Source organism: Opisthocomus hoazin, chromosome 23 (assembly GCF_030867145.1).
Source record: "Opisthocomus hoazin isolate bOpiHoa1 chromosome 23, bOpiHoa1.hap1, whole genome shotgun sequence".
NCBI lineage: Eukaryota > Metazoa > Chordata > Aves > Opisthocomiformes > Opisthocomidae > Opisthocomus > Opisthocomus hoazin.
The window spans coordinates 10321446-10333003 of NC_134436.1; the positions used below are offsets into that span (position 1 = coordinate 10321446).

The 11558-nt window shown below is 54.1% G+C and overlaps 1 protein-coding gene across 2 annotated transcripts; it reads right to left on the minus strand.

Moving 5' to 3' along the window:
- Positions 1-1000: 1000 nt before the first annotated feature.
- LOC104338724 (hyaluronan mediated motility receptor-like) lies at positions 1001-10893 on the minus strand. 2 transcript variants are annotated; one of them, XM_075441940.1, is made up of 14 exons: positions 10800-10893; positions 9819-9917; positions 9165-9241; positions 8254-8334; positions 7292-7480; positions 6892-6978; positions 6264-6364; positions 5761-5835; positions 4577-4755; positions 3045-3193; positions 2528-2736; positions 2010-2126; positions 1445-1619; positions 1001-1268 (listed from the first exon to the last, which is right to left on the minus strand). In XM_075441940.1, exons 1-14 carry the CDS (start codon positions 10843-10845, stop codon positions 1233-1235), a joined length of 1620 nt encoding a protein of 539 aa, XP_075298055.1. In that variant the 5' UTR covers positions 10846-10893; the 3' UTR covers positions 1001-1232. The 2 variants fall into 2 exon arrangements, with proteins under 2 accessions (XP_075298055.1, XP_075298054.1); XM_075441939.1 differs by having other exon boundaries at positions 1001-1619.
- Positions 10894-11558: the final 665 nt, after the last annotated feature.

Sequence of the window (11558 nt, forward strand, 5' to 3'; positions counted from 1 at the left end):
CAGGCGCGGTGTGCCTGTGGGTGGGCGGGCAACCAGGCGCGGCGGGCCGTTACGCATGCGCAGGTCGGAACGTGCTGGGCGGGGCGGGCCCTGCGGGGCGTGGCGAGCCGGGCTTCGCGCATGCGCGGGGAGGGACGTGCGGGTAGGGAGGGCCCTGCGGGCCGGGGCGGGCCCTGCGGGGCGGAACGCGGGGCGTTCCCAAGGCGGGGCTGTCGGCAATGGCGTCCGCTTCGGGGAAGCGTAGCCCTGGCGCTGGGCTGAGACACTGAGGCCGCGACAGCTTCGAAAAACGCAAAGCCCCAAGACTGGCACCGCGAGAGAGAATTTTACGGCCGCCCGCGGGCGCTGGCACTCGCGGGGGCCGCGTCCCCCTGCTCTCTGCCGGCAGCACAGGAGGAGGTGACGCGGGAGTCACACTGCGGGGTGCGGCGCCAGCCGGGACCGAGGACGGCTCAGCGCCCAGACCTGCAGCCGCCCCGCGCCCTGGGGCTCCGGCAGCTCGGGTAGCGCAGCCCAGAACCGCACAGCCCCGGGGCAGCCCAGACCCGGCCCTCTCTTTGCGGGGACTCCACCCGGGGGTTCGCCCTCTCCTGGCCCAGGCGGTGTCAGCTCTCTGCCAGCTCACGCAGTCAGTGCCCGCAGCCAGAGCCCCGGCCCGCGGAGCTCTGCGCGCCGGCCCTCGGCAGCACCCCCGCGCAGGAGGGCAGCGGGCACCGGCACCAGAGCGCGGCCTTCCACCCTTCCCTGCAGGCCCAGGATCTCCTGCTGTGCCCGGGGAAACCCAGAGGAGCCGAGAGGCCAAGGGCGCTGCAGGCTGGGTGCGCGGCCCCTTCAGCTGCAGCAGCTCCTGTGAGCCCAGAGAGGTGGCCGGCGCCGAGGCCAGACGGACAGCGGGCTTGGGGACAAGAGTTGAGGCTGGGACAGAGAACTGCAGGGCAACTACACCGCGGCCTTGGGTCTGATCCCTGCTCTGTGAAGGAAACAGACAAATTGTTTCATTTAAAACTTTTATTGCGCTCAAACATCCTCAATGAAACAGCAAATTTAACATAAAGCTGTAAATACAAGATAGATGCAAAAAAAAAAAAAATCTCTCAGGAAACGGTGAATAAGGATGACAAATGAAATCTCGTCTCTGAGCTTCAGCTGCTCTTCTGAAAACAAACTGTGCAGATTCAGCACACAAAAATAAGTGAAACCGTGAAGTTTTTTTGGATTTATGGTATTTGTCTTCACAGCCTGAGGGGAGTAAATTTTTTTCTGATCACCTGCAATGGAAAAATGGGACTAAGTTTGGGTTTTTCACCGTGGCTCCCCCCACAGCGAGTCAGGAATCGTCTGTCTGCTGGGGAAGGCAGGCACTGGACTCCAGAGAGGGGGAAGCCAGGATTTCAGCCCCGGGGACGCACTGTGGAACGAGGCTCCCGGCGAGACCCGCACCCACCCTCGCTTGCGCCAGCTCTGCTTCTCCGGGCGCTCGCCACCTTCCCCCGCCGCCTGCATCGGCGGGGCATCCGCACCTCAACCCCTGCGGCAGCGCGGGGCCCGGGCAGGCAGCAGCTACGGGAGCAGGGCTGGAGCCCCAGGCCGAGTCCCTTCTCCTCAACACCCGCTGGAAGCTGCAGGAAAATAATCGGGGTTCAGGGCAAGTTTTGCACCTAAACAAGCAGTCTTTTGGCAAGAGATCTTAGTGCAAAGAGAACATCAGCACTGGTTACAGCCCTCACTGAGGTCCAAGAGCACTGGAGCATTCTGACAGGTCAGACTTTGGCAGGAGAAACATTCCGTTTCCTGGGCTAGGCACCGAGTACGTCATTACGCTCGACCAGCACTCCAAAGGAATACATCAATTTCTTAATGCCATCAAACCTGCCATCACAAAGCTCTCTTCTCTAATACTGCCCCAACGCTCGTACACAGAGTTCAGTACCAGGGCACACGAATAAACAGCACATTGTCCTGTCATCTTAGAGAGAAGCCTGTCCCAGCTCCTAACGAAACTTAAATACCGTTCAAACGCAGCAGCAGTCTCCCCGCGCTCACGCAACGCGTTGCTGTGCTCTTCCTGGAGCTGCAGAACAGCGCTGCCGGGCCTTGCATGGAGTTGCTCCAACCCGGCATTCTTCCTGCAAGAAAAATTCAGCATGCAGTAAACTTTCAATACGTGAAAAGAAGCAGCAACTTGCTTGAAAGTCCTTCCCAGTCGTTGCCCCCTCCAGGGCAGAAGCATCCAACGCGACACGCACGGCGCTTACCCCTCACCGCACCACCCTATTCCTACAGCACTGGCACGGCGAGCAAGTCTCAGCACGCTGCTTCAACAGTTTGAAGTTAAGACAAAATAAAACTGGCTCCAGTCACTCAGCTGGATGAGGTCTAATCACTGCCAATAATCAACACCCAGCAAGAAATCAATGGAGCTCTGCTCAGGTCTCAAACCCAAGTTAGGCTCAGAGGCTTTGCTTATGCTACTGATTTAACGTTTCTCCTTTCCAAGCTGTAGAATCAGAAAGTTTCTTTCACAAACCCTTTCAACTCCGCTTCCGTCGGCGCAAGCTCAACATCTCGCACTTTGATTTCTGGTTCCAGCTGCTTCACCAGCTTTTCAGCTCTTTTCCGTTTCGCATGTAATTTATTCAGCTCCTTCCTTGTGCCATTCAGCTCCTCAAGACGTCTCTCACTTGTTACCTCCAGCTGAAACTCTCGTAGCTTCTGGTGCGCTGCTGCAGACGCCTCCTGCGTGCCAGAGTATGGCAGAGTTTAAAGACACCGTTACTTCTCGAGATACTAAACACCAACTTGCAGCATTCAAAGCACAAGAATAAGGTCAAGCCTAGAGGAAGAACCAAAATACCCCCCCCACCAGCTAGGATTCTTCGAGCTCTCGACCACACACGGTTTCTGCTGGCCAGCACCCACTCGTACGTTCCACAGATCAGACCATGATTGACACAGCCATCTCACGTGTAACCAAAGTCAGAACCTTTAGCGCCAGGCACTGGGATGGGAGTCTATCTGCAGACTAATGGATAGTCTGTATTTACCTTCTCTTGCTGCAGCTGAGAGACTGTCTCCTCATGTTTCTGCAGCAGTTTTTTGCGTTCTCGTTCTTCTAACCTGATTCTTTTTTTCAGGTCTTCTATGTGAGCATTCATACTCAGGAATTTTCCTCTGCTCTCAGATAACTCCTTCTCTGCATAGAGGAATCGTCAATATAACACAAACTCCCTTCTCTGTCCTCCAGCCGGGCCAGGGAGGGGATTCTGCCCCTCTGCCCCGCTCTGCTGAGAGCCCCCCGGGAGTCCTGCGTCCAGCTCCGGAGCCCTCAGCACAGGACAGAGCTGGAGCTGTGGGAGCGGGGCCAGAGGAGGCCCCAGCAACGATCCGAGGGCTGGAACCCCTCTGCTGGGAGGAGAGGCTGGGAGAGCTGGGGCTGCTCAGGCTGGGGAAGGGAAGGGTCTGGGGAGACCTCAGAGCAGCCTGGCAGTGCTTAGAGGGTGCCCGTAGGAAAGATGGGGACAGGCTTTTTAGCCGGGCCTGCTGCGACAGGACAGGGGGCAATGGCTTTCAACTCAAAGAGGGCAGATTTAGACTGGATAGAAGGAAGAATTTTTTACAGTGAGGGTGGTGAGGCCCTGGCCCAGGTTGCCCAGAGAGGTGGTCGATGCCCCATCCCTGGGAACATTCAGGGCCAGGCTGGACGGGGCTCCGAGCACCCTGACCCAGTTGGAGATGTCCCTGCTCACTGCAGGGCATTGGACTAGATGACCTGGGAAGGTCCCTTCCAACCCAAACTATTCTATGGTCTGTTCTTCATAGTACTTCCATTCCAGCTTTACAGTTAGTTAGGCAAAGGGGAGAGAAAGAAAAAAAAACAAACCACAAAACACCACAACCAAACCAACCCACATCTTTAACCCAGCTGGAAACTCCTCCAAACTGGCTGAAAGTCACCACTTCCAAAATAACGTGAACAGCGGGAATCTTTGGACCAAGCAATTCACCTGCCTTCATCAGAAAGCAGGACGGTTGGGGAAAAACAACTCAGTGACTTCCCCAAAGCTTCTTGCACGGAATGCCAGCAGGCAGAAGCCAAGCAGTGAACAGAGAACTGGGTACCAGCCTCAGGCTGCACAGTGGCTGGGTCTGGTGGAGAGGGGCCAAGAGGTGAAGAAGGAGCCCTCAACACATTCCCGATACCCCACAAACTTGCGCGCAAGCTGCTAACGGTGGGTGGGGACAATGTCGTGCTGCTTCTCCAGGAAGAGGAGGAACAAGTCGTTTGTTCGCAGCTTTCAGGCTGCAGCCATTCCCACTACGTCAACAGTTTCCATGTCTGTACTCTCTACCTTAGTAACCTTCCACCGAAACAGAAATTCAGACTTAACAGATGTCAGATTCCGGGGAGCTTCCACACTGGTGAAACACGCCTAGCCGTTTTCAGCTGGAGCTCAGAGACAGGACTTAACTTGGAACACACCCGCTGAAAACGGCATTTGACACCCAACCTGTCTGAGGTGCTTGCAGACATATTAGCTGTCCCACATATGAACAGCACACAAGGACTAACAGTTACCTTTCTCTTCTTCAAGCAGCTGACACCTTTCTTTAAGTCCTTTGATCACTTCAAAAGATTCTTCCTCTCTTTTTCTGAGGGTATCCCTCAGGACCTCGAGGTCTTGGTCTTTCTTTAGCAGCGCCTCTTCCATCCGGGCAGCATCCAGTTTGTACTTCTCGACTGTGTCTGCAACAGTGCTGCAGGAGAAAATTCAGGTGTTTGTTACCACGAATTTGGTGTGTGAGCTTACGCTTCAGCACAAGGGAAAAATGCTTAGGACTGTTGGTTTCCAACAGGAAAACGGCCTTCTCCTGCCTCCCCAGACACAAGTTTTTGCACATTGAGACAGGTTAGCTAAAATGCAAAGCAATTCATTTCAACACAGACCTTTTGTTTTAAAAGAAACTCAACGTCACACGAATAAAATGGAAAGGTTTGACTAGAACACAATTAGCCACCAGAAATGATTGACAAAGGACTGCTACATCCACTTTCTTTACAAAGCTGAGTCTGGACAGAAAAACATACACATTAATAAGCCGGATTTTACAAGAATAAGCAGAATCCTAAGATACACAGCCAGTTTGTGAGGAATCTCTTCCTGAGTAAATTCACAGTGGTGGCGGGGGACGAAGAGTGAAATAGTTCAATTCATACCCTTTTGTGTTTTCACCCTGTTCTGGGCTAGGGACACTTTCCTGGGAAGACAACTGGTTACAAAGCTCTGGATGAGTAATGTTTGGAACCTGCCTGATGCTCAGGTACCCGTAAGTCATCACAACTCTCACATCAGAGCATCGCAAAGTTCACCGGAAGCCCAGACTGAGGGGGGGGCAGGGGGCATTTGCCCTACTGTACATTGTTTTTCTGCCAGTGCCTTAGAGGAAAAGGAGTTCCCTTCATTTACGTACAACTCACTCAGGCTAGAAACGCGATTTCAGGACCCCGATACAAGACTCTTCCATAGTGCTGCTTGGCCCAGGAAAGCAGAGACATTTAGAAAGATAATTAAAAGAATATCTTACAACTCCTTTCCACTGTGTGGAAAAACATCCGATTGCTTTCCCCCTCCCCCAACCCGCTCTATTTTAATACTGTTAAACAGAATTGTTGCCAAGGTTCGACTTCAGCAGCCATCAGCCAGGCTTAGTTTTACTGCCTTTTAACTCAGCCGGTCCAAATAAAGAACGTTGTGCTCTTACCTGAGCTCTCTGATACATTGCAGGAGGTTTTCAATGTCAGACAGATGTCTAGCTTTCTCTCTCTCAGCAGCAGACCTAAAGCCAAGAATTTGTCATGACGGATGTATTTGAAAGTTCAGAGCTACCTGTCAGCTATTTGTTTGCAGGTAAGCAAGTGAAAATCAATCCTTGAGTCACGCCTCAGACGTAAGGCATACTTTTCACAATCCAGCTGGCTGGCCAACCGGTACTGGCTCCAACCAACACGGTTTGTCTGTTGGAAAAGGGCAGCTAGACCAGAGGAACAATGTTTTGTGTGTCCGTTTTACAGGAACACGGCAGTGCCTAAAACTTCATTCCACCAGATTTATTCCAGGTCACAGACACTAATAATTTCTGTTTCTTCTCAGCAGGGAGGAGGCCTGTGTTTTCCCTCAACTATGTGCTTACTCTAAGGTGCAAGCACATAAGCCCAGCTAGACGACATCACGTCACCTAAGCCCATTCCCTTCCTCTCTACTTACAGTTTTTCTTCCAGCTGTGCTGCTTTTCCTTTCGAATGCTCTAGATTCCTTTGCACTTCCTGCAGCTTCGCTTCCATGTCTTCCTGCTTTGCAAGCGCAGTCTGAAAAAAGCCCCAAAAACCAAATGTTACCACCAAAATGAGATTTGCTAAAAAACAAAATCAATCGTCTAACAGCGGGAAGCAGAAATGAATTCATAACTGCAATTTAATGGTGGCACTTGCTACTCTGCTGACCCTGATTCAAAGCATCCCCCTGTACAGACACCCGGTATTTGTTCAAACAGCAACAGCCACCACCACCTGAGAAACGCAAACGCGTGGAAGAGCTTTAAACGGTACTTTGACCACTGTTTGATGAAGGAATTAATGACCTGACCAACAGAGTGATATTGCAGCAGAGGTACTTCTAGGCTTCTGCACTTGAACTCAGATTTACTCTGCGCCTCAAGAGCAAAATCAAGAACCTTCGCTGTCTGCTCTTCCCTTCTGTTTTCACTCTACAGAAAGCAGAGGAAACTACCGAGCTGAGGACAGAAACAAACCACGAGCTGCAGCTCTGCTGTAAGCCCTCCCTCGTCTGTTCAACAGCTCAGAACTGCTACCCTGTGCAGCGCAAACGCTCCTACCTTTTCCTTAGCACATCTCTTGTTTCTGAGCTTCATTAGCTCCATGCATAGGCTGCTCATTTTCTTCTGCGTGCCATCTGCAGACAGCTGATCAGAGATGAACAGAAAGTCACTAAGCGTAACTCCTTCACACGCATTACTCTTCACACGCCCTTCCAAAAGCGTCTCCCCCCCAGCCACAGCACTCATCTCTACCCGTCCCCGAGAAGGACGTCAGCAGGGCCCGCTCTGTCTCTAGGCAGAGGCGCACAAGACCCCAGAGCAGACAGGCTCCAGCCCTGCGCCAAGGAGGGGGCACGGGGAATGTGAAAGCACGTGCTGATCGGCACCTCAAGCTTCCTCGTGCCCAGGGAGCTTCACAACAAAGCCTACGCAAAGACGCACGCATCTGGGAGAATACCTTTGACTTCAGCAGGCTGTTGGTCCTCGTCAGTTCCAGGAGCTGCTTCTTGAGGCCCGCAACGTTTGCCAGAAGCGACGTTTTCTCCTGAACCGCAGCACTCAGCTTTGCTTCCATCTTAGCAAAGTCCTCATCCAGAGCCTGAAGCTTTTTATCCTGCTCTCCACGCTCTCGCACTAACGCACGAATCTAAAACAAAAGATATTTGCTCTCTTTCCTAGTATTACCCTTCAGCACTAGTTTATGCCTGTGGTGTTCTTGGAGAGGCTGAGTATCCCAACTGTATTAGCTTTATTTCAGAACATGCATCTTCACCTCTGTCATTTGCAGCAAAGGAGATGGCCCAATCGCCACAATTCTCTGTCGTTACACACCACAGGTTTGCAGTGCCAGCATTTCAGCTGCCTGATTTTACGCTGCTGAGCCAGTACAACCCGTTAAAGTTACAACAGTCTTAGCTTCAGCTTCCAACAGAAGCCAGCTCTCCTCTTTGCTGCGGAACAGAAAGACAGCGTGGGACTTGTGAGACGCACGCAGCCTGGATTTGTACACAGAAGTGTACTGATAAGGAAAAGCTAGCTGCCCGTTCAAGTTTAACATTATGTCAATCACGAAGCAAAAATCTCAGCAAACAGTTGGTAAATAAACCAGAACCTTTTTGGGGTAGAGAACATAGGACTTGGTTCTTCCCCTTCCCCCCTCCCTCTTTTTTTGGTTGTTTAAAAAAAACCTCCACTGACTGCACAGCTGTTCACAATCAGTAGGAATCAATGTAATTCTATGGACAAACCCAATGTTTTCTGCACACCATAACATTTGATAATCTCTGCCCTGCACAGAGCTGCTTGCAAACTACTCGCATGCTGTGTCACGCAAAAGAGGCCAACCTTCCCAATTTGTACGTCTGATGACACTAAGTGGGAAACATACGACAGGACTGCGCCCACATGATGCATTCATACCTCCTTCTCCAGTCTCTTCTGTTTGTTTTTCTCTTTCATAAGGACAGGATCTTTCTGGGGCTTCAGAGTCCCATTAGCTGGCTGTTGAAAACAGATGCATTAGAAATATGTAAACTGATCTCTAGCTGCACAGCAGTTTAACACCACCGTTACATACGGCGGCGGATGCTTTCATACAGGCAGTATTACTGAAGACACACACACCCCCCAAACAAAAAGCAAACGTCTCTCTCAAACAGGGCAGACAAGCAGCAGGTTAGGATGGGTTTTACCCCTGTGCTTTCTCATAAGCATTGCTCTGAAAGGACAGCTCATGGCCATTGCCATGAGATCAGGGAAGCTCGAGACATCAGCACTCCATAAAGAACATTTTAACCTCTGAAACACAGCTTTGTTTGTAGAATTGCGTCCCACATCACCAGTACCAGTAAACTAAAGTAGGAAGCTGGGGTGATCATTTTTCAACCTAACCTACACACCTTCAAATCCACAGCCTCGCACGTTGCGCCGAGAACCTGTACACACACACTATCATCCTCTCTTTGTTTCTTTTACCATCAGGTTTCTGCCTTGCCCTGTCCACCACATGAAACCAGAAGCAGGACCTTCTGAAGCAGCAGCAGCAGCTGCACCGGAATCACACAGGGAGCAAGAGGCAAAAAAGCCCAACAGCGTAACAGCAAAGACAACAAGCCACTCTGGAGCCCCAAGCAATCCTCACGTGATACCCAGAGACGCTGCAGTTTCCTTTCTCCTTCCTGCCTACTCAGGAATACAGGTACAACAGTGTGTTTCACAGCGTACTCGGGCAGGTTAATAGCAGTTGTCCAAAGGGGAGACAGGATTGGACTCGTCACAGTCAGGCTCAGCTGCAATTTCACAGCGCTACAGACACGACGGCAGAGTCTTACTGTTGATCCGAGAGGCACGAGTCTCCTGCCAGTCGCCAGGGCAGGTGCGCTCTTCTCGCTGCTGGGATTTGTCTCGCCTGCAGATGGATGCAGAAAAGAACGGTGAAGGAAGAGGGTGGGCATGCAGACAGCGTGGGCAATTGAGCCCAACGAGACGAGGTCAATTGACTTCTTGTACAAAAGGGAGAAGGCCACCCGACTGCTAGCCTGTCCACTTGCCAAGCCAGTGCCAGCTGTTTTCTTGCTGCAGCCAGGCAGTTCCATGTCAGTCATCTGGGCACTTGACAGAGTTTAGGGAGAGGCTACCAGATGACACCCAGTTTGAGAATTCAGCTTCTGCCAGGTGTGTCGTGTCATGTGTCCGTCCCCTCCCCCCCAACCCTGCTGTCTGCTAATGAAGTAGTTAAATCATTTATTGGGTCTCTAGAGGTCCCCCTAATTAGCAGAAGTCACATAGAAGGCTACTTTTGGAAGATTCACTTAGACATGTTTTTACAGCTGCATCCCCTTGAGCTGCAAGCTGGGCAGTGAGCCCCTGCGACAGGAAACCAGTTCTGACCAAGGGCAGAGCAGGAACAGCACGTGAGCACCAACCATTGCAGCATTCAAGGATGTGACAGCACTGCTTTCTGTGCAGCTTCTAGGACTACTTACTCTTCTGCTTCCTAACCCGCCAACAGGTTTCAGAGGGCAGAGAACTTTTCAGTGCGTCTGAAGACTTGACGTCACAGGATCCTCGCAGCGGGGTACACACTAGAAGTGAGATTTTCAGAACAGCAGAGAACTATTAAGTCAAACGACAGGGTTTTCAACTTCACTGACTTGAAAACAGTAATACCTCTAAGTTAAATCCGCTTAAAAACAGAGAAGAAAAAACAGCCAACAACCGGAGCCTCAGTTCTCCTCCTCCTCCCCGCAGACAGGAAGAAAACATAAAGCACACGTGGTGGGGGAAAGGCTTGGTTTGTGACACTGCGAACAGAACTGGAAACCACGATTTACAGCCACCACACGGCAAGGCATCTTTTTAGGGACAGCGGTGCATTAACTTCCATAAAGAAACAAACCAAAGGCTGAGAGCATCTTCTTAGCTCGATGCAGCCTCCTCCAACCGAGAGCAGCTCCATTTCAGGGGAGCTCAGGGGAGGGTGGCAGAGAGGCCTTCCCTCAGCTGCAGCCACAAGCTCCCGGGCAGAAACTCGGCCAGCAGCAAACGCTCCCGCCGCGGGGCTGCCGCTGCGCCCGGCTCCGGGCGCTGCCCTCGCAGCTCTGTCTCCAGACAGCAGCAGGCGGGCAGGGCCTCGTCTGCCGCTGCTGCGTTTCCCGCGCCCACATCTACGCACAGAGCTCAGCGCTGCCGCACCGCGCAGCCGTCTGCCCGCGCCTGCCCAGGACTCGACCTCATTCCGGGGTGTTTTTCCTCACAAGGGCTCACGCGAGAGCCCCCGGCACACAGCTCCCCTCAGGGGGGCACACGGGCGGGAGCAGCGGGACGCGCTGAGGTAACGGCCGGGCAGCTCCCCTCCCAGAGGCGACACGGGCAGAAGGAGAGGAAAGCGCCGAGGTCCTGGCCGGCCCCCCTTCCCCCTGCAGCCACCGCCAGGGGCCGGGGCTCCCTCCCCGCCGCGCCTGTACCCGAGCTCTGGTCCAAGCGCCGGAGCGGAGCCCTGCAGAACGCCATGGCGGCCGAGGGAGCACAGCGCAGCACTGCCCGCCACCGGCAACGGCCCCAACCGCCCCCACCCGCCGCGTTCCCCGGGCAGCCAATCACCTCGTCCCGCTCCAGGCGCGCTCAGCCAATCAGCGCGCCCTGCGCGGAGCAGGCGCGGTGTGCCTGTGGGTGGGCGGGCAACCAGGCGCGGCGGGCCGTTACGCATGCGCAGGTCGGAACGTGCTGGGCGGGGCGGGCCCTGCGGGGCGTGGCGAGCCGGGCTTCGCGCATGCGCGGGGAGGGACGTGCGGGTAGGGAGGGCCCTGCGGGCCGGGGCGGGCCCTGCGGGGCGGAACGCGGGGCGTTCCCAGGGCGGGGCTGTCGGCAATGGCGTCCGCTTCGGGGAAGCGTAGCCCTGGCGCTGGGCTGAGACACTGAGGCCGCGACAGCTTCGAAAAACGCAAAGCCCCAAGACTGGCACCGCGAGAGAGAATTTTACGGCCGCCCGCGGGCGCTGGCACTCGCGGGGGCCGCGTCCCCCTGCTCTCTGCCGGCAGCACAGGAGGAGGTGACGCGGGAGTCACACTGCGGGGTGCGGCGCCAGCCGGGACCGAGGACGGCTCAGCGCCCAGACCTGCAGCCGCCCCGCGCCCTGGGGCTCCGGCAGCTCGGGTACCCCAGCCCAGAACCGCACAGCCCCGGGGCAGCCCAGACCCGGCCCTCTCTTTGCGGGGACTCCACCC